This window comes from Malus sylvestris, chromosome 11 (assembly GCF_916048215.2).
Source record: "Malus sylvestris chromosome 11, drMalSylv7.2, whole genome shotgun sequence".
Lineage (NCBI taxonomy): Eukaryota > Viridiplantae > Streptophyta > Magnoliopsida > Rosales > Rosaceae > Malus > Malus sylvestris.
This window is the reverse complement of record NC_062270.1, coordinates 36,687,487-36,711,912: the sequence shown is the minus strand read 5'-3', so window position 1 is coordinate 36,711,912 and position 24,426 is coordinate 36,687,487. Positions and strand designations below refer to the sequence as shown.

General features: G+C 33.7%; 1 protein-coding gene across 2 annotated transcripts in view; it reads right to left on the bottom strand.

The window, feature by feature from the left end:
- LOC126589991 (probable leucine-rich repeat receptor-like serine/threonine-protein kinase At3g14840) overlaps positions 1 to 23,963 on the bottom strand; it is a 97,655-nt gene extending 73,692 nt beyond the window's left edge. For both annotated transcript variants that reach the window (XM_050255457.1, XM_050255456.1), the window contains exon 1: positions 23,644 to 23,963. In XM_050255457.1, the coding sequence (XP_050111414.1) occupies positions 23,644 to 23,746 (103 nt within the window). In that variant the 5' untranslated portion in view covers positions 23,747 to 23,963. The remainder of the gene's footprint in view (positions 1 to 23,643) is intronic.
- Between the last annotated feature and the right edge of the window lie 463 nt (positions 23,964 to 24,426).

Genomic DNA, 24,426 nt, shown 5'->3' with positions numbered 1-24,426 from the left:
AACTGAAATAGCATCTTCAATGTACCATCATATGCCAGCATTTAACCAATTTTAAAAAGTTGAATTGTTAAAACTTAAATCCTATGATCAACTCACCTTTCTTACTCTTTTCTAGAAAAATAAACATAACTTTTCCTGTAGTACTCTTCTATAAACACAGCACCTAAAAAACACATTATTGTTTACATATTAACACTGAAGACCTTAAGTTCTTAGGTTATCCAAAACTTAATAAGCTAGTGAAAATAAGTATCCATCACAACAATAGCACCAAAATTAAGTTGTTTTGTTTTTGAACATTTTCTTTCTGTGTTACACTGAACAGGCAGTGGTTGTTAATTTAAGTTCTTTAAGTTTATCATTTTTTTAACATGTGAGTTGATCATTAGTTTTTTAATTTGCTTCGAAATTGAGATAAGATCATCTTGGTTTAAAACAGTTGTTAACATGTTATTGTAGAATATATTATACCAGGGATTAAACAATTTAACACTCGAAAACCTGTAAGCCAGTGGCTCCAAGACGAAAAAAATTGTACTAACCCAAATCCACTAAGTTACAAAACAACTACATATGCAAATAACGCAAACAACTAAATTAGATGCAAGCCAACTAACTTCGAATTTAACCAAATCAGAAAAGCAATCATAATCAAACTAACCTCTTCTTCCCATACGAAGTAGAAGATGTCCCCTATTTTGCTTCTGTGAACAGTGCACTTTTCATTCTCTACGCACACAAAAATCACACTGAAAATGCTCATTATTATATATGTATTTGGACTAACAGATTCAAGCTTAAATTTAACAAAAGAAATGATTATGAATTGAAATCAAGCTATATCATAGTTGTTAAAAAAGTTTTTGACTAAATTTTACAAACGGCATCATAAATTGTTCAAAAATATCACCACTGAAAAAACTCATTACTTAAAAAAAAAAAAAAAAAAAGAAGGGAATATGGTTTCATTTACATTGATAAAATATGACAAAAGTTGTCCACCGGACTACCAAGTTTCCCTGCATATCCACCATCACACATTAGTTAAAAACCAAAACAAAAAACAATGGGAGACTTTGGATGCGGTCCTTAGTTATGAATATTCTTTGATTAAAATCTTGTTGGTTTTTAATTTTTGATCGAGGTCCCTGAAATTAATGTGATAATTTATTTCTATGTACGTTACCATATTTTTTAAATTAAAATTAGAAATTTTAGTTGTTTATATAAATGAGATTTTAAATAAAAAAACCATAATTTGCGGGATTAAAAATATTAAAATATAAATATACTATTGTGTGTGTGTGTGTGTATGTATATAGACATGGCTACACCTACATTCATCAAAATTAACCAAAAAATTCATTGTATCAAAACATGGGTACATTTTTCAAAATCACAAAAAAAAAAAAAAAAAAAGATATTAGGCTTAATAACATTAGTAAATTTCTTCGATTAAACTTGACATGGATACATTTTAAAATCAAAGAAAAAAGAATGTACCCATATAAGTTTAAAAATTGATTAGAAAAAAATTGAATACATTTTATATAAAAAAAGGGTACATTTTACATATAACAAATTGGTATATTGAAGAATGAGTACATTTTAAGATTAAAAAGTTTTACATGAATGGGTACATATAATTAGCATGGGTACATTTAGCAAAATAAAAAGTACAAATACAAAAAAATATATGGGTACAAATACAAATAAACTTTAAAAAATATGGGCACAAAAAGAAATTAATATATGGGTACAAATTAAAACTGAAAAGAAAATTGGTACAAGTTAAAAAAGAATTACAAATTAAAAATGGGTACAAACTAAAACTAAAAATATATGATAAAAAATTTAGTCATAAATATAAATATACTAATTGTAACATTTTTAACATTAAAAGAATATATTTAGAAATAAAAAATATTTTATTATTGAAATAATTAATGATGTTATTAATACTCAAGGACTTCGATCAAAAATTGAAAAAGAATAGGATTTTAATCAATAGAGTAGCAAAAGAAAGGATGAGAACCTAATTTCTCCAAAAACAAAATTACACACACATAACATAATTAAATAACAGACCAATAAAAAACCAATACTTTACGTAAAAGAATTGCAGCAGTTAACCCAATTACAATGAAAACGTTAAGTGGACAATTTTTGTCGAAAATATTAGATCGACACATTCCACCTAGGTAGTTCTTGTGGCTTTGGATCGATAGTGGTATTTGCATACAAAAGATTTAATAAACATTGTCCTATTTATATGCAAAAAATGACAAAAATATTGTTCTATTTGGTTTCCTTTGAGAAAATTATAATGATAGTGAAAATGCTTATGCTATTCGGTCATATATTATAATGCCAGCTTGAAATCGAAATACTAAGCTCTCAGTTAAACAAAAGGCAGGGACTTTGGCAAATATTTGACAACATATTACACACCTTAAAAGGATTTCCATCCTTATGAGTAAAAAATCCTTCAAAAACTGTTACTGTTCATATCACTATAATTTTAAATCCGATGGCATATAGTTTGAAGAAAGTGATGACCTTTCTCCAAAGTATTTTGAACCAAGAAATGAGAATGACAAATAAGTGCTACGATGACCAAGATTATATGACTACTGAAATTTTGGATAGAAAGAAATACAATACTTGCATAGAGAAAAAGGTCTATCTCGAACACTTCATATGTAGTGGATGAGCAACTAAAAAAGTAGCAAAAGAAAAACTAAATGGCATGAACTCTATGTTGAATCAACACATAACCGAACCCATTTGAGTCTTACCTCGCGATTATTCACCCAACTAACTACCATGCACCTTAAGTTTTGGTGCATAAATGCCCCTTGCAAGCAACCCACTCTTTGAAAGTGTGCACATATGGTTCTTTGTCAGGAGCAAATATACCCAACATTTGCTCTGATCGACTGACACATAAGAAATGAACTCTATGTTGAATGAACACATAACTGAACTCAATTTAGTCTTACCTCGCTATTGTTTGCCCAAATAATTACCAGATTTCCAAGTGATAAATCAAATATATAAGTTATTACTATTACTATCATGCAATACCATGTCAAGACAAGGGTAAGGAACATTGTGAGGTGAACAATATAACTGAGGGCAAAGTAGATTTAACCATTTTGATGTTCCTGTTAATTATGTCTAAAAGAATGTCCATGAGTGCATTCTTTCTAATAATTGACACAAAATAAATAAATATACAGCCAAATAAACTTGAGTTTTTTTAGATGATTGGTCTTGTTAGAGATTTCAATAGTTATTATATATATTAATAAATAATATTTATGAATATATAATATATGGATATATATGACTTAGTGCTGCTGCGATCCGCAGCATGTGTGCGGCAACATATGTATAAAAAGGTTGGATTTAATTCAACCTTGTACCTTTTGGTTGAACTGTAATTTTTGGTTAAAAGACATGATGCTTACTCAAATTGTATAAGTAGTTAAAAGATGTAATTAGTCAATATTTATTTTCTGAAAATTATAAATAGAAAACATGTCTTTTAGGTCAACACTATTAAGAAGGGTTGTATATCTTCAACTAAAATGAAAGGACTCGATGAACGAGTGTTTTAATGTCTATAAATACCTATTGTGGCATAATGTTTCACACACAAGTTCAGAAATTTGTTTCTACATTCATTGCTCTCCTCTCTCTCCATCACAGTCATACAATTTCTTTCTAGTTATTTCTAAGGGAATATATTTCGGTTTTGCTAATCGAATATTCCATATTTTGTTGTATCCTAGAAGTGATTTGCCAAGAACCTTTTAGCAAACTCATTCGAATGCAGACAAGTAACACTTTAAGAAAACAATTCAAGTCGTACCCTCAAAGTTATCTTTCGAATTATTCTCTATATTTCTACATTTACTCTAATAGGTCACTCTCTCTCCAAATCCCTTGAACATAAAATTATCATGCGCTCGTTTGTTCCATGTTGTGCCTTGCTCCCATGCAGATCCTTCTCTTTCTCCTCGTTGGAGATTTTGATTCAAGTAAAATCAAACATTCATACAACTCATCTCTCACTTAATCGATTAGTACCAAATGAAGGCCATTAATACTTATTTAGAATTTAATTATAAAAAAAAATAAAAACGCTTGAATGAATTTAATAAATCAGTGAACAATAGTATGTAATTAATTAGTATTCTTGACAAATATATACATGCTGCTTATCCAAGATATAATTCAATGTCGAATCAAAATCAATATTCATATAATAAGGATTCGACGTAACTGTGGAGTGCCGGCTGTCGACTACCTGACGCCCTCCCCCTCCTCCTTTATCCGGGCTTGGGACCGGCAATGTAAGATAAACTTACACAGGCGGAGTTAAAACAACAAAATCAATATTCATATGACCCAATTTAAACAACAAAAGTAAGGAACTGAATCATTTACCCAAAATATAAATTAACATCAGTAACTGGCCAAAATAAAAAATTTACATTGGTGAAATACACAACCCAAAGGCAAAAGTATTCCCTGCAGTTAATTCAAATGACTGACAAAAAATTCCCAAAGAATCGATATTCTTACAGCCACTTTTATCATATTTTATAAACACCCAAAACTAATCAAACAAAAAGAGGGGTTAAGAAAAATACCCACTGGATAAACACACAAAATTCATAATTATGAGTTGACAACAGTATATAATAAGCTATTAGTTTTCTATGATTATGAAATTTAAAATAATTAATCAAGCATAATTTAAAGTACACCCACTGGTAATTAATTTTGATTATAAAATTTAAAATAAGTAATTAACAGTAATTTAAAATACACTCTTGACTTATCTGCTATTTTCAACTAAGCCAAGCATGGGAAATTTCCTGATCAGGATATGTGTACATGATAATTGTGCAGCTCTATATATATGCTTTCTTAATCAAGATGCTGGAGTTGACTAACTGAAGCTAATTGCTTGCAAGCAATATACAAATGTTCTGTATTTTTGCTTTCATACTATAAGCCAAGAGTTATGATTCTAAGTGATACTATTTAATTGTACATTGATCAGCATTCCATGACTAAAGTAATACTCAAATGTTTGAGAGAAATACTACATTTTAGAATTAAGCACTCATCACAAGTGGCCCATTGCTACTTATACCTAGTGCTACACATCCTTAAATGTGTGTGTATATATATTTTTTGACACACATTTTGACACAATTTTTTTGTTTCTATTTTGTAATTTTTTTTTAATATTTGAATTCTATTTATATTTCAATTTATCATTCAATAATCATCATCACACAAAATTAAAAAAATTAAAAAAATTAAAAAAGATTCATTTATAATTAAAAACATATATGGTCCTAAAAAACAATACTAAAATTATTTGTATATAATATTAATCTTTAAGCCTCCAAATATAAAGTCATTGATAAGAATTGGATGCGCACTTACCGCATTCTCTCTCTCTCTCTCTCTCTCTCTCTCTCTCTCTCTCTAGAAGCTCAGATCTAGAGCCTCTTCTCCAGCTTCAACTTTCAGCCGCCGCATCTTGCTCTTGCTCGGGATAGGCGGCAGCCCACTACTTCTTCTTCCTTCCTTCTCTCTTTTTCCTTTTTCTTCTTTTTCTTGCCCTCTCACTTCCCCTACTCCATCACGTTCCATGCATCCACATCTTCTTCCTCTCCTCTTTCCAATCTCCTTCTTTCATTTCATCCCCGATTCTCCCTAAGTTTATCTCAATTTTCCCTGAGCCGGATCTCAACTATCCCCTAAGCTTGTCTCATATTTGGGCTTCATGCTCCTTATCCGGCGTCTTTTGCCTACTTTTATTGCTTTGTCTTTTAATTTTCTATCCTCCCTCCTTAGCTGTGACACTCCATCCACATCCCACCATGTACTCGGATAGACAGGCTCTAATCAGAAATTGGATACCAAATCTACTACCCTCTCTCACTTCCCCTCCCCCAAACAGCATGCACATGCCAGATTCCCATCGAGGCCAAGTGTTAGGCTTTTGACATACCCACTTAGCCTCACTCTCTACCCATATGATACTTTGTTCGTATATATTTGCAGGGGTTCGTGAAAGGGATTTGGATCTGGTGTCTACCTTCTCAGTTCGGAGTTTAGCTTCCTCCGACGATGTAACTACGGCAGTGGTCTGATTTATGCAGCTTGAGATTAGGGTTCTTTTGTTGTTTGTTATTGCAGCCTTATGGTCTAAGTTTGTGACGGCCTCCAGTTGTATCTTGGGTTGTAACTCTCATTCTGCTTGGGCCTTTTATCTTATCTGTTGTTTGTTTATCGGGTTCCTTTTGGCCCTTGTATTAGTTTTTTAATATAATGAAAGTTCTATTGATCAAAAAAAAAATTAATGCTATCATTATCATCATCTTTTCCAGTTTATCAGCTGGTTGACTATATAAGTTGGTATGGAACATTAATTGTTTTGTACACACACACATATATGTAGTTTATGAAAATAATTTTCACATAGATCATTTTGGGCTACTTTGTTTCCTGAATTCTTCTGAATTCAATTCAGATATAAAAAATGAAAAGTGAGTGCAACAAAAAGAAATATATAGAATTCACTTCCAATAATTCACTAAAACTTATGTCAATTGCTAGTATTGTTGTCTAATTTATTTGGTGGGTGTGAGTCCTTTGGACTATGTTTGGGGAAGGATTCCAGAGTCCTATGTATTACCAAGCTTGTAAATAATGGACTATAAAATGCTAGGTATGAGAGATTACAAAATCACCGTGTAAGAATTGTAAAGACATGTTAAAAGGATTTATAAACGACTGAAACCAAGTAATTAAGGATTTGCAAATCACTCTTGACTCTCACATGCTTTTCAGATGCTCATATAGTGATTTTCTAATCTCATCTACATAACAGTTTATGATAATTTCATGACTAACTTTGCTTAATCCCTTCTGAAAACCAATCACCCAAGCCTAATCTTCACAATGAGTCCTAGGACTATCGGGCCTCTCTCCCGTATTTATGTGGAGAGCTTTTTCTCCCTAGCCTTCTTGTGCTAGGCTTATTCTTCATTGCCTCTTGCAAGGTTTTGTCTTCTCCCTAGGTCTCTAGGACTTTGAATCAAGCGAGTTTGGTCAGAAATTTTCCAGATCTACCTTCTGATATATTGGGTTTTGTCATTGATTTGTCTTTTTTCTTCTACAGATCCTTGATGGATCTGTTTTGTTTAAGCATCCATTGCGATCTACAAATTGTGGAGGTATTGGTAATGGTGGCTTAATAGGTTGATCTGATATAATGAGGACGAGAAGTTGAATCTTTTGTTCTTATTGGCGTTTTTAGACTAAGTACTAATTTAGGACTATGTGTAACTCGGTGTACATTTATTATACTCTTTTGTAATTATCCACAACTGACAACTCTAATGACCAATTAAATAATTACATTAAACTGACCTCATATGATTATCAAGGCACATCTCTGTTGGGACGTAAAATATCCTGATTTGTTAGAGCAAGCCACATGTATTTTAAACTCAATATAACTGTTCTGCCCTTAACAGACTGTGTACATTAGTCGTACATTATGGGCTTACAAGCCCTATTCCGCAGAGATCCAAGACGTGCACAAACATCAGGCCCAGAGACCATCTCACAAGAGTAGCCAAACTTACTTATAAGCACATGCAATGTCCCTTCTCTTAACAATTCCTCATAAGATGTACACATTGATTTTATTTGTATGTATTATTCTTCTCTCTAGGAGGTAAATATATAGTTGTACAAGAGGTCCTATAAAATAAGAAATAAGAATCTCAATTATAAAAGGAATCAATCACATGATCACATTCCTAAACTATATGGTTGACTCACGCCAACACTCCCCCTCAAGTTGGTGCGTAGATATCTCATAAGGCCAACTTGCTATGTGAGTCTTGAAACATCCTTGTTGGCATTGCATGAGTTAACACATTAGCCAATTGTTCTTCAGACCTCAAGTACGGAATATCAATCAACTTTACGTCTAACTTTTCTTTGATGAAGTGTCTATCTACCTCCACATGCTTTGTATGGTCATGTTGCACTGGATTATTGGTTATTTCCCTAGTGACTCGATTGTAATAGTATAACAACATAACCCCTTGAGGTTTAAACCTAATCTCATTAAGGAGAATCTTAAGCCATAACAATTCACAACTTCCATGTACCATCCCCCTATACTCCTCTTCTACCGTGGATCTAGCCACTACACTTTGCTTCTTACTCCTCCAAGTTACTAGATTTCCTATCACGAATGTAAAGTAGCTTGATGTGGAGCGACAATCAGTAATGTTTCCTGCCCAATCAGCATTAGTATACCCCTTTACCTCCATTTGTCCATGTTTCTTGAAGAGTAATCTTCTACCTGGTGCTCTTTTAAGATAACTCAGTATACGTATCATAACTGTCATGTGATCTTCATTAGGAGCATGCATAAACTGCCTAATAACACTGACTGCATAAGCAATATTTCGCCGTGTAAGCGATAGGTAAATCAAACATCCTACCAATCTTTGATATCTTACTTTATTGGTAGGAACTTGATCTTGGTAGATTGCCAAATGATGGTTCTGCACAATGGGAGTTTCCTCTGGTTTATAAGCCAACATTCCAGTTTTAGAAAGAAGATCAAGAACATACTTCTACTGAGACAAATAAATACCGTCACAAAAACGAGCAACTTCAATGCCCATGAAGTCTTTCAAGCCCCATAGATCTTTCACATCTCCCTCTAGATCTTTCATCTCAAATTCTGAAGAAAGATATTCCTGCAACCTTTTTATCTATTTTGTATCGTCACCGGTGACTACCATATGATCCGCATAGATTATCAATAAAGTAACTTTACCTCCCATGCATTTGATAAACAGGGTGTGATCTGTATTTTCCTGTCTATAGCCATACTTCTTCATTGTTTCAATGAATCTTTCAAACCACGCTCTAGGTGACTGTTTGAGTACATAGAGAGCCTTTCAAAGTTTACATACTTTTCATGCTCCATTTGGCACTTCATGTCCTGGTGAAAAATCTATGTATACTTCTTCCAAGTCTCTATGTAAGAAAGCATTTTCACATCAAATTGTTTCAATGACCAATCTAAGTTAACAATTAAGGACAAAAGAACTCGAATAGTATTCATTTTTTCTACCAGAGCAAATGTTTCCTAGTAGTCAACCCCAAATGTCTACGTGTACCTTTTTGCTACCAATCTTGCCTTGATCTATCAATCAATCCATCTGCTTTGTGCTTTATGGTAAATACCGATTTACATCCCACGGGTCTCTTCCCTCGTGGTAGTGGTACCACATTCCACGTTCCATTCTTCTGTAAAGCTTCCATTTCTACTTCCATAGCTTATGTCCAACGAGGATCTCACAAGGCCTCTTCCACTTTTATTGGAATTTTAATCTTAGCCATTTCATTCACCAAGGCTTGGTACTTGGGCTATAGTTGATAAGTAGACACATACTGTGCAATCGCATATCTCTCTTTTCCATCAGGAGAAAACCTATTAGGTGGTTTCCCACAATTTTGCCTAGAGGTAAAATATAAGAATTTTCAACCATACCCAAAGTGTGAGAATGTACCTCTTAAATATCCACGAGCACATGAGCGTGTACCGATGGAGAAGGATGAGGGGTTATTTTCCATTTGCATGGTCTTCGTATCGCTCGAAGACCAATTAATTTATTCTGCCTACATTAACTGTATAGGTCCATTGCATATTGTTGCTTAGGTGTGTCACGTGAGTCAAGGTCAGAGGCCATTGGAATTTGCCCTCTTTGACTAGCGGTATCGTGGCCCATTTGTGGACTTATTTAGCTCGGTGTGCTATGGTCCATTACTGGGTTGTATGCTGGCTTGCATGAACTGATGTCGTGGCCCATTCTTCTTGAAACTCGGCCTGAATTATTGCTGAAGTCTCAATCTGCCATCTCGGTCTCTCCAGAACTGTTATTGGGCCCAGATCCATCAAATGGGCTACCTGAGCTGTCTCGTTCAAGTGGGACATCAAACCCACTATATTCTTCATTTGTTGTACTATGCAACTTCCCTATAAGGGTAGAGTGGGTTTGATTAGTGATGAAGAACATCTCTGTTTCGAAAAACGTGATATCTATGGTGACATAAAATTGCTTAGTGGGTGAATGGTAGCACCAGTATCCTTTTTGTTGGCTATTAAATCCAAAAAAGACACAACGAACGGCACACAGATTCAATTTACTTCGTTGATTCTTGTGAAGATACACTTAGGCCACGCACCCAAATATGCGAGGTGATAATTGGAGAGAGGATGGTAAAGTAACATGATCTGTTAAGATTTCCATGGGAGTTCAAAAGTCATGAACTTGAGAAGGCATTCGATTAAAGAGATAAACGGAATACATAACTACATCTGCCCAATAAGCAGGAGGGGCATGAGCTCTAATGAGAATAGCTCGTGTAGTCTCCAAGATATGTTTGTTCTTGTGTTCTTCCACACCGTTTTGTTGAGGAGTTTGAGGATAAGTAGTCTCATGAAGTATGTCGTGCGCCGTGAAAAAATTGTGGTAGCTTCGAATTAAGATATTCTCCACCATTATCAGTTCGAAGAACTTTGATAGGACAAAAGAGAAATTTGACTTCCAATCATGCGATAAAACTGTTGAAAGATTTGCCCAACATCACTCTTTTGTTTCATAATATAGAGCCAAGTCATTCTGGTGCAATCATTGACAAACGTAACATACTAACGAATTCCATGGTGCGTTACTATTGGTGAAGGCCCCAAACATCTGAATGAATTATCTCAAAAGGCACTGTTCTTTTATTGAAACTCAAATAATAAGAAGTACGATGACTTTTTGCAAGAATGCAATCATTACATTGAAAATCAGAGTCTGAAATGTCATTAAATAAGGACAAAAGTAATTTTTTTAAATAACCAAAGGATGCATGTCCTAGTCGACGATGCCATAGCCGAATTTGCTTGATCTTGTTATTGTGACCACTACGGACATGGTTGACTCGGCCCGGTACCACATCATCCACATAATATAACCCTCTCCTCTTAGGCCCCGTTTGGGATTGAGGTGATTTTAAAAAAAAAAGCCACTGTGAAAAAAAGCTGAGGGTCATTTTTGTGTTTGGTAAACTGAAAAAAAAAGGCTTATTTTGGAAGCTGCTGTGAGAATAAGCTGAAAATCAAAGGAAAAGCTGAAGCTGCTATTTGCTGCTTTGAAAAAAAGCCAGTTTTTTCAAAGCACACGGAGCTACAGTTCTCCTTTAATGAAAAGACACCCAATGATCATGGTACAAGTGGTCCTATAAAATAGGGAATAAGAATCTCAATTATAAAAGGAATCAATCACATGATCACATTCCCAAACTATATGGTTGATTCACGCCAACAAAGAGTTATAAAGGAAATACAAATGATTAATTAGCTGATATGTTTGAGTGTGCTAAGGTTGAGTCAAACTGATAACCGTGCAGCTCAAGTTCTCACGCTTCTGTTCTCCCAGTAATCTGAATCAGGATTGACGGGATACAGATCGTGAGCAGACGCAGACGAAGCAGTCCATGGCCCTTCAGTTGACCCCGTTTCTATCTGTTTCTCGCCTGTGCCCCTACCAAAACTAGATTGAAAATGTTTCCTCATTGCATCGATCTCAATACTCTCAGCATTTGGATTCGAGACCGACTCATGAACAATAGCCTTTCCTTCAAGCATGCTCACAACCGAAGACATGGTAGGCCTAGCTGTCGAAGTAACATTGCAACAAAGGAGAGCCACATTGATTGCAACAATCATCTCCTCTTTATTAAAGTCTGATCCCAACCTTGGATCAACTAGGTCCATCAAATTCCCTTGCTCTTTTAGAAGTCGTGCCTACAAAAAATGGAAGTAACAAAAGCAATATAAATTTTGTCTTTGGATTAAACTTCATCGATTCAAACGTACTTACACACATATAAGGCATATTAAGAAAATTTGAAGTTAAATTAGGAAGTAGTAGATTCATGTTACCCAATCAAGAAGATAAAAGCTTTCTTCCTTTTTCCGGTAAGTTGTGTTGTTTCTCCCGCTAACAATTTCCAATACGAGAATACCAAAACTATAAACATCTGCTTTATCAGTCAGATAACCCCGCATTGCATATTCGGGCGCCATATATCCACTGCAATATCATGAAATCATATCATTGACCCAAATTGAGCTAAAATAATTAGTAAAAATATTGCTAATTGAATACTTAAGATTAATCCAATAGTTAGAGAGATAATAAGTAATACAACTATATTGAAAGAACAAATCTGCCCTTCAAATTTCTTGAACAACAAGGATTTGGTTGGGTTGAAAATTAAGTAAGTTAGAGACTTTCCTTTGGCTCTATCTTCTTTTTTCACGGTGGAAGAAGATTAAAACATGAGAATATGAAGATAAATAAAAGTGTAGGGACTCACTAAGTTCCAGCAATACGAGTGCTAATGTGTGTATTATCCTCTTCATCAAGCTTGGCCAATCCAAAGTCGGATATTTTCGGGTTAAGATTTTTATCAAGCAGAACATTAGTAGCCTTGATGTCTCTATGAACGACCTTCAATCTTGATTCCTCATGAAGATAAGCCAAACCTCTTGCTGTACCAATACAAATCTTGTGCCTTGTTGGCCAATCCAACTTCAAATGACTTTCTTTTTCCCCTTCAATTTGCCAAAATAAACAAAATTAGTTGTAAAGGACATATTTTTAGTGCATAAGATCTTTTATGCCCACTGTATGAATGAAATGAACTTTTGGCAAATGAGACTGATATTTACTGAACAAAGCATGAGCAACGCTATTATTTTCCAGGTACTCATAGACAAGCAATAGTTGATTTCCTTCAATACAACATCCGTGGAGCTTGACAAGATGAGGGTGTTGCAGAGCAGAAATCATGCCAATCTCATTAACAAATTCACGATTCCCTTGCTTTGATTTGGAAGAAAGCTGCTTAACAGCTATTGCGGTGCCATCTGCTAGAACGCCCTGCATTTGAGAAAGATAGTCAAATTTACATCACTATGGAGCAAATTAACTTTCATTAGGAACGGACAGTATCAAATTAGAAAAAAATGTAATACATTAATAAATATTGGCTCCGAAGAATACCTTATAAACCGATCCAAAACCACCTTCACCAATCTTATTGGCTTTGTCAAAGTTGCTTGTGGCATCTTTGAGTTGCTTGAAGGTAAATTTACCAGTTTGCAGGTCCACACCCTTCAAATCTGTATAACAAGTAAAACTCATAAGATATTGTGTCTAAGAAAACTTTCAGAAGGATAGAATTCTTAGTTCTTAATATTTTGTTCCTGATTCTTGAATTTAACTAGTAACTGAATCTATAGGCAGCCACTCTGCATCATGAGTTTGGACGATAAATATATTATAGCAACATCAAAGTGCCGGAAAGCTCAATATCCAAATAATTACTATCTTTGTGTGTGGACGTCAATATGCATGAGAACCATGCAAAATAGCATAAATATTGTTCCTAGTTAAGAAAAAAGTTCGATAAGAAAAAGTAATGGAGAAACAAAAAGGGAAAAACCAGTATAACAGAATAAACTGCAAATTAATACCATCCTCCAATGTCTTTTGTTGTCCTAGGAGGCCTCTCTTCCAAAGAATACCAAATATCAGTAGTACAATGAAGACTCCTCCAACTACAATTCCAACCACGGCACCTACAGGCACGCTGCCACTTCCACCAGTTGATGTGTCACTTACAGGTTTTGGTGGGGGAACAAAGTCTGTCCGAAGAAAGAATATAGCTTAAATTAGAGTAAATGTAAATGTAATTGATATGAGAGTGGATTATTCAACCAGCTATCTAATGCACACAAAAACAGAAGATTGAACCCGGTCTCTGGGGTATCCTTAAATAGTAGATAGTATATGAAGTAATCCCTCGAACAAACTTTCTTTGGATGGTTGTAAATATTATATACATGTTTTCTTAAGTGAACTGGATTGTTTTCATGTGAATAATTAAAAATCCTCGAAGTTGAATTTTGTTGTATTTAAAAGCGCATACCGTCACCTAGAAAAAAAAAACAGCATATTATGTGATAAGAAAATTTAAGAGAGTATTTCTTCAAGTCTTGGCTCAAACTAAGTAAAACAGGAGAAAAGCGCAGAAGCATTTTTATGAAAATACAAGGGAAATGAAATATTGAAGAACCTTGCAGAACTGAAGTCGGATCTCGTAATTTAGTAGATATATCAATGCATGTGCTTGACGCATGGTAATTAGACGAAGCTCAGATCAGTGAAAACTTACTTGGGACTACTGAAATAGCTGAAATAAGAGGACCATAGACTCCTCTAACAGGGATGCCTGTGGTCCCTTTCCCGGCCCAATATAAACGAATCTCCAATGTATTATTAGTTACAGGAGCAGTAAAGTTCTTTATGACTACATCACCAAACACACGAGCGTCATCCATGATATTGAAGTCCTTCATCACTAGTTTTCCCTGCAATATATATGTATATATGCTAATTTAGTTGCTTAACATTTCATGATCATAAATGTGAAAGTTAACATTCAAATCGACCAAAATATAAACAATGCTTGTTGAAAATTAGAATAATCACTGGTGAGTATACATGGAAGTTGATGCGATAGTTACCTGAATGTAAATATCGAATATGCGCCTTCCCACGCTTCTATATGTTTTGCCATTTCTAAACATTATCTCTGCAAAATGGAGGCTTACAGTGTAGCTTCCATTTCCCAAACAAAACCCAAAATAAGTTAGAGAGATGGGAGAAAGGCGTGCGTTTATGTATAGTTCAGGATTGGCCATAGAGAGTCTAGTTTCATTAGTCCATATAAAGGAGTCCGTAGTGCGGTCATCATCAGGGAAATAACCGGTGCTGCTTAATGCCCAATTTGTTTTGCTCTCGGAAAATGATGGTCCAGCTGAAAATATGTCATCATCATATTGTGTACCATTCTTTCCAGGGACAGTAAATTGATTCCCACCACAATTTATATGGAGCGAGTAGTACAAATCTATGAAAAAAGAAAATGGAGATTAGTAGCCATTGAGGAGGAAAACTAAAAAAGAATGAACTGAAAAAATACAGGTAATTATTTGTGTAGAAACTCGGCCTACATGGTGGGCATTGTGCAGTTTTTTTTCTGAAACATGAAACAGTTCTCCTGATAGAGTAATTCAGGGTACAGAAAATGTCAGCAATCATAAATAAGAAGAAGTTGGAAAAAAACATAGTACAGAATACACCGTTGGAAACCGAAGTAAATTTATAGGTGCATGCTTTGAGACGATTAATTTGAACTTACGAACTATTGCCTTTTGACGAGCTTGCAAACAAGTTACTGCAGAAATTGACACAAATGAAAAGTTAAGCTTTTCTCCACATAACACGAACAGATTAACTTCAAGCTAATGAAGACATTCTCACATGCCGCCTCCTGATTGACAACTTCCATCCTCTCTGGCGAGGCTGTTATAGGAAAGATCACTGCACAAAAAGAGCTATGATGCAAATTCTATTGAATTGTAATTCTCTAGCTGATTAGAATCAGTGAAATAAGTTATGAGCTTAAGTGTGTATTCACTTGAGTTGTAATATTGCCAAGTGTGAGGTTCAAAGATGTAAGGCAAGTAATGCCATGTGTGATGATCCTAGAAAATAGTTAGATGTGTGGCTGAGATCACTTTGTGATGTCCAAGGATCCAGCTGTGTTTTGCTAATGGTAATATTCTCTTTGCACGACTTGTGAGAGAGAGAGAGAGAGAGAGATTGAGAGAATGTCGAATTAAGAAGGATTTTCTTCATCCCTTCATTTTCAGTATTAATCATCTTCTCCAGTTCTCATATTCATTGAGGTTTCATAAACCAGAATCAAAGAAGCACTAACAAATTCTTTTCCAGATGTAGTATGTCAGTACAAAAGGAAACAAGGGTGAGGAGAAAGAGGTAGGCATTAACATGGTTCGAATGAAGTTTTTGATATAATAGTTTTATATCTATCTTAGTAAAAAAACAGCATAAATTTCCTTAGTAACTAAAGAGTAACATTTGGAAGAGAAGCTTACACGTTGTTTTTCAGCCCAGCAGGTACACGTCCAGTCAGTAAGTTTCCAGTTAAGAATCTAAAAAAATGAATACAGAAAAACTCAGTAAAAAATATAGCGTTTGTTCTTAGGAATTTCTTTGTAAAGGTTTGAAAATTTGAGTTTGCCAACTCTGGGTGCATTAGATCATTACTTCCATCTGAAAGACACATCTAAAGGTGATCACCTTATGTCAGTCAATTGCATGAGTAGTGATGACTCTAATGAATAAACTAAGTCTTGTTGCAGTTTAACCCGTGACTCATAATTATAGTAATCGTGATTGGAAATACTTCCAGCTTGTCAGGCTGGGGTGTAACAAAACCATTGAAGAATGTCTGCGTGAATTTCATATAAGAAAGACTAGATTGGTCATTCCAATTGCTTACATATACTCCAATTTTGGTAGACTAGCGAAGCTGCTTGGAATTTCTCCAGTCAGCTGGTTAAAGCTGAGGTCTCTGCACAAACAAATAGCAAATGCAGTTTAGATATGCTCTCTGCAGAGAGGGAAATGTCATCTGAAGGAGATGTTCTCTTAATAAATACAGAAACATAATGTCCCTCCAACATCGTCCAAGTCACTTTAATAATCCTTAAATTAGTAGAATCACATCTAGAAGAAATTTTTTTATCTGAAGTCGGAAAAAATAGGGACGAATACATTTGTACTTACAAAGTTTTCAATTTAGTCATTTCCCCAAGATATGGAGGTAGCTGTCCAGTAAGGTTGCAATTCCTCAACATCCTGCAACAGACACCAAAGCTTTGAGTTTACAGAAGACTTCTGGTACAGACAGAAATTTTGTGTCATGGAACCATTAACTCACAGTGTCTTCATGTTTTTCATCTTATCAAGCGAAGGAATGGGTGATTCAGGTCCACTCAAGTCAGTGATTCTCCTGCATGTTAAAATTGGGCCATGAACATAAACTACACATTTCGCTAATCGTTTTGTATTTATAAATAGAGACGAGATATACTAACAAGTCAGTCAAGCTTGTCAAAAGAGAAATGCCAGAAGGAATTGGCCCTGTCAAACCGCTAGCCTGAATCAATCTGTTTTAACGAGTTATAACATTTGAATTAGTGATAATATTCAAATCAAATAGCAGAAATATGACACACAAAAGAAAAACACTCACAGTTTGTCAAGATTTGTCCAGTTCTTAATAAAATCAGGTATCTGCCCTGAAAAGTGACTGTCACTAACCCGACTGCATAATGATTGGAAAAGGGAAAATACTACGAATTAGTATCAGAAAGCAGTAAAAAGAATGTATAAGTGATCAGGAAACCTTTAAGAAGAAAGAGCCACAGAAGCTTACAAGTCCTTTATTTTGGTAAGCATTGCAAATGTTTCTGGCAACTCCCCAGTAAAGTTGTTTGAGGAAAGCAGCCTAAGTATGAAACAGATATAGCAATGTATCAATGATAAAGAAGTAGATGATTTACTGGTGAAAACATCCAGAATTTGTCTACAAGAAAGAAAATTCCAAATAAACCAAATACTTTTTAACACGGTAGAATTTGAATAGGGCTCTTACATTCTTTCTATGTTGGCCCAAGATCCAAGCTCCCGAGGGAGAGGTCCAGAGAAATTATTGATATTGATGTCCCTATACAAACAAATTCAATTCCATTGATTAAAAAAACATCATTAAGGATCATCATAGAATCAAATGGGGTAAGCAAGAAACAAATGCGCAATCAACACTCACAAACTCTTCAGAGTGGTGATGTTTCCGAGCTCTTTGGGGATAGAACCTGTCAAACGATTTCCAACAAGGGATCTGCATCAAAAACTATAGTCTTAAGATCACTTTTATCAAGCAAGAGGATCAATAACAGTAACATGTTCGTCAATACACCCCCATGTGTTCGATTCAATATTTATAATTCAAATGCCTCATGACCACGGAAGCCCATCATCATGAACAAAACCCAATGTAGTAGATTCATAGTTTAAGAAAGAAATGGCTGAAGAACATTGGAGTGACCAAATAAAGCAAAAAGAACATGACATGAACATCAAACACAAAAATGCATGCAGTTTGAGAGAAGACAGTACATGTTCAGAAGTGGAAGAGAGCTCCATTCTGGAGGGATGGTACCGCTCAGGTAGTTGCGGGTGAGGTCGCTGAAGGAGAAAGAAAGAAACCAGTTATTGTCTCATTGACAACATATATAAAGGTAAGCTATATATGAAATTAGAATAAACCATTTACACGACACATAGTTATTTTATTTTAAATAATGTAAACTTGGAGGGGTAAAAATGTGCTTACATTTCTTGAAGATAGGTGAGATTTACCAGCTCGAGTGGGAGTGTTCCTTGCAAATCTTGGGCTTTTAGAACTCTGTGTTTCATCGGAAAACAGAGTTTCAAAGATTAGTTGCAAATTAACAGATATCCATTACACATCTATACTGTGACTAAAAGGAAAAACTGCCACAGAAATGAGACCAAACAGGTAAAACGCTAATTTATCACAGAAAATGCTTACTTTTGGTCAGGGAATTAAATAGGAAGAAGGAACTGGTTTTCTTACTTTAAAACCGAAGGAAAATGTCCAATGTTCTTTAGAAAGAATAAAACTTGAGGAATTACACAAACGGTAAATGTGTATTTGTTACAAGCACACTGTGAATCATTCTTTCATTAACTTTGCAACTAATAACTTTGTCAATACAGAGTTGTATGTGTATAATAAGTATGCAAGAATCATGGTGACTACGTACAATTATACGTTGATCAAGTATGCAAGAATCAAGCCTAAATACAGCACAGCGGTAATACCAAAGTCCTAACAACTCAGCATGACATGGAACATCTATGCTGGCTCATAACCAGATCAGAAACACATTGTTATAGTAATTGAGCAAATTGGTCACATCCCAGAACTCGATTTTGCAGATAAGTTAAGTTGAATTGCTGTACATGGTAGGGTTGAATGTTTTGTTGTTCATTCAATAAGAGAAATAGATTAGTCTTTTTGCATTTTCTTGAATTTCAAGGCACAAGAAGTTCTTATTAGATCAAGAAAAACTTCCAATTGGTTGCGGGTTGAAGAAAAAATAAAAAATCTGGAGGGGTAAAGTATTGGGAAATGGAAACCCAACTAGTGTACGGACGGCTAAGCCCGTTCTAGTGTAAGGCGGCCGAAACCCATTTGAGAATTTTAAGATATATTCCAATTTTCATCATAATTTTGTTCCAACAAAAACTGAATTGGTGGAAATCGAAATTTTCAATCCTGACTTGCACGTCAAGAATAGTTTATAGTTCTAAGAAATTTGATTCAATTTATTTTTATTTATGCCCCTTGTTTCGTCAAAAACAGAATTTAACAGTGTGCATGAAGAGAAAAAGATGAGTGATAATCACTTTTCATAACTCTAAACAGTAGCAACATTTACTTACTTCACATACACAATAAGAGCTTCAAATTTTTACGCCACGAACCTAGGCAAAATTTTCATTGTGTTAGGAAGAAGGTTCGGTACATTAAGTGTCATAATGCAAGTGGTAGAAATTTTTTTCCATGTATTTAAATATTTGTATTATGATACTTGATGTACCGAACCGTATTCTCAACGCACTAAAAAATCCCTTTGAAGCTAGGGTCGGGGTGTGAGAAAATCCCAAAGAAAGAAACGAGCTCGACTGTGCTATTAAACTAACATCCCTCAAATCCAATTGGAATCAATTGGCCTAGCTACCTTGCCCGACGTAAGGTTGAATGAGTGAATACGACGTGCCAAGTTGCCAATAGACAACTCGATGGTGCCCACACTAGGCCTTATAATTCCTACTTTATTTTGGAGGTTTCATGGGCATAGGGTTAGGTTTGGGGACATTTAGTGAAAAATTGATTGATACTTATAGCAAATAGACGTGGGGTCCACAAAACCGAATTCCAACCTTCTAATCAACATTTCTCCTCGCACATTTGTGAGCAGTTTAGATAGAACGATTTTTTTTTTTCAATATTTTTAATATAATAATATATATCACGCTAAGAAAAATTTACACGTATTAATATATGATTCAACGTAAATTTTATAAAGCTCTGTTTATATGAAGCTTTGTTTAATAAATAAAAAAAAATTGTTCAATATAAGCTATTTTCCTCTCTTACATGCATAGTTAATTTTCTTTGTAGGAGACAACGCTGATTGAGAAGAGATTTTTTCAAGTGGTACACCAAATATCATATTACACATAGAGAAAATGATATTTTTTTTTCGTATTCCCTCACCTATTTTATAACACTTAAATTATTTGCTTGAATAATGAACAATTACAAAATTTTCTGCTCATTAAGATTCATTGACCTAAAAAGTCTTCATGTGGATATTATACAATGTCACTGGATGGTACGTGGACATAGACCTTTCTTGTTTTTTCTTTTAGTGTTTATTCTTATGACAAAGACTGAAAAACTTTGATCTTATCCTTCTCAACCTTTTCACAACAAAAGGCGCCTAATCTGTACGTTGCTTTTTCTTTATTTTCTCAACTTTTTCTTTCTTTTTCTCTTAATAGTTCTATATATCATGAGATGGAGCTCGTTCAAAACACAACGAGCAAACTATTTATCCAGGAAAGAAAAATTTAATGAGCAATTTTTAATGGCTTAAGAAATAAGTTAATCAATGACAATTCTATATAACCCAACGTTTATTTTCCAACTTATGTTCTCTTTATCACATTAAGTTTTTTTTTTTAATAAACGATTATCTACACTAAGGCATGAGAGAGTTGTCTAAACCTCATAATGAGTTAGTAATTATATGGTTCAAATACGCCTTTGGCCATAATCGAACCTAAAACCTCTCACTTACAAGTAAAAAAAAAAACTAAGTGACACATTAAGTACTTAAATTGGTGTTTATTAACGCAATAATCTCATATGCATATTATGACAAAGAATCACTTATTTCTCTCGGTAATCTATTATTAACAACTTATTTCCAACTCTTTTCGCTGTAAAGTAACATTCTATATTCACAACGTGTCTCAAACAAAAGAACTATACAAACATAAAACTATTCATATCTATATATATACACACACACTAGCATATGGGCACACACAAAGTGTGTGAGAAATTTTTTTTTTTTTTTAATAGAAGGAGAGAGGAAGGGAGTGATAGAGAACGTCAGAAGTTTTTTTTTTTTTTTAAATTAGAGATATGTTAGAATTACATGTAGGTGAGGCTTTGAAAAAAAAAACAAAATTTGGTTGTGTGAAATTACATTTCTGCCCCATATTTCTTATTCATGTTTTGTTTTAATTAGAGAGTTAAACTGGTAATTTCATATGGTTTTGGTTGACAGTTGTGAAATTACATTTCAACCCCATATTTCTTATTCATGTTCTGTTTTAATTAGAGGGTTAAACTAGTAATTTCATAGAGTTTTGGTTGACAATGAGTGTTTTATTAATTAGTAGAATGAGTGTAGAATGAGATTTTTGAAGTGCTAATAACACTTCCATATATATATACTAATTATATATATATATATATATATATATATATATATATATATATTAACGATATGTTCTCTATGGTGAAACAGAAAAAGGAGTAATTAGAATCTCTTGCATTTTTTCCAACTTTTTTAGATTAAACATATGTTCTTTTACAAAATTTGATGACACATTAAGTACTTAAATTGGTGTTTATTAACGCAATAATCTTATATGCATATTATGTGTCAAATAAATTGAAAACAAAGAATCACCTATTTATCTCGGTAATCTATTATTAACAACTTCTTTCCAACTCTTTTCACTATAAAGTAACATTCTATATTCACAACGTGTCTCAAACAAGAGAACTATACAAACATAAAACTATTCTTATATATATATATATATATATATATCTTTCCAACTCTTTTCACTGTAAAGTAACATTCTATAGTCACAAGGTGTCTCAAACATAAAACTATTCTTATATATATATATATACACACACACTAGCACATGGGCACACACAAAGTGTAAGGAATTTTTTTTTTTTTTTTTTGTTTTTGAAATAGGAGAGAGGAAGGGAGTGATAGAGAACATGGGAATTTTTTTTTTTAATTAGAGATATGTTAGAATTATATATAAGTGATGTTTTGAAAAAAAAAACAGCAAGATTTGGTTGTGTGAAATTACATTTCTACCTCATATTTCTTATTCATGTTCTGTTTTAATTAAAGGGTTAAACTGGTAATTTCATAAGATTTTGGTTGACAATAAGTGTTTTATTAATTAGTAGAGAGAGATATATATATATATATATATATATATATATATATATATATAATTGTTATTAGCATCTCAAAATTCTCATTACACTCCAAACTTTCTATATTAGGAAAAAAAAACATTTGTGCATGTAGAATGAGATTTTTGGAATGTTAATAACACTTCCATATATATATATATATATATATATATATTAACGATATGTTCTCTATGGTGAAACAGAAAAAAGAGTGTAGAATGAGATTTAATGGTACTTCTCTTATTAGATTTTACTAACTAGTTGATGGTCTAATGGTACTTCTCTTATTAGATTTAAAAGATGTACCAAATTCAAATTTGTCTCCCCGTTAATAAAAAAACAAGTAGTATTTTAATTTCTTAATTCTAATCGAAGTAAATATCCCCAACGATCTAATAATATTCCGGAAAAACCTTTGTCGGTGGCACCAATAAATACACATCAATTTAAATCACAAAAAGCCGACAAGAATATTTGGTATCAGCTTGTGAGATGTGGAAAAATTCAAAACATAGAACACGTGTCATTATATAAGTAAAAGAAAGTTTTATTTTTCAAATTATATTAATTTTTTAACATAAATAACTTACAATTTATATAATGATTCCAGGCAAATTAAAAAATCTCACTTAATTCTGAGTTGGGCATGTTTGTTTTTGAGAGAGAGAGAGAGAGAGAGAGAGAGAGAGGTTTACATTCCGGTAATATGGCAGACAGTGGAGGAGCAATTACAGTTGATGGCCTTCTCAGATCCTTTGAGTGCGTTTAGATCAGTCCATGGAAGTTGGCCGCTGCATGGATCTGCGTCTCCACCGAAATTCCAGTCCGTCTTCCCCAGTCTCTTTGCTATGTCTTCCAAAGTTTGCACTACATATACGCAAAATAAAAGGCAGCAAATTAACATCGTGCTCAACAAAATAGTAAAAAAAAAAAATTGATGCATAGACAAGAACTACAGAGTGCACCTCAGCATCATATGATTGATAACTATTTTAATTTTTAATTTTTAATTATTAGTTCATTGGTAACTGTTTTCACTTCTCGGAAAAATGTAAACTGAAAACCAAAATCAACCCAAACCAAATTTTGAAAACTAAAAGATTATCAAACAAACTTAAAACCATCATTTATAGAATGAAACAAAGGAAACTAAGGAAGATATTACACAAAGATATTGAGGTGAATTACTCGTACCTTCATCATTTGGCAATCGAGTAGCTCCAAAGGCAAAAGTTACAAAGCAAGCTACAAAGAAAAGAGAATGAGGAAGAAATCGAGGGAAGAACATATTCATCATTTTTCTAGGCAAGGTCTTTCACATTTGAAGAGAAAACCAGGGACAAAAGGATCAGTTTGTGCAGCTAGCTGGATGGAATATGTTGAGAGGTTTTGGAATTTGTTGGATTGTATGTATGAAAATTTGTGAGAGTGGCGAAGAAAGAAAGAAAGATTTGTGAGGAGAATGAGTCTGAATTACAGCTTTTTATTCGAAGGGAAGCAGTGGACCTCGAAGGACACAAACGGAAGTCAATGACTTGTGTTACCTTACTTGCCCTTAAAACCAAAGACCAAACAAGAAAGGAAAAAAAATAGAGAACTTTAACGAAAAACTTCCGGTACTGTTCACTTTAACGAAAAATCACATTTTTACACTAAAAAGTCAATTATGGTACTATTTACTTTACCCTTTATTTTGTCCTTATCGTTAAAACTCAAAATTTTCAAACCATTTTCATTAGTTTTCCTAAAAAAATATATTATTCCCAACCACTTACTCTATTTATTTTTATTTAATTATTTATATAATTAAAGATACATTTACATAATTTGAGTTTAGCCATGCTAGTTATGTCATTGTGTTTTATCCTACACAAAGTTTGAATTCCGTTTGCCGTAATTTAGTTAAATTTAATATAATTATCTTATTGTTTGACAATGGATAGACTCCTTAGTAACATGTTAAAAAGACTGGTTTCG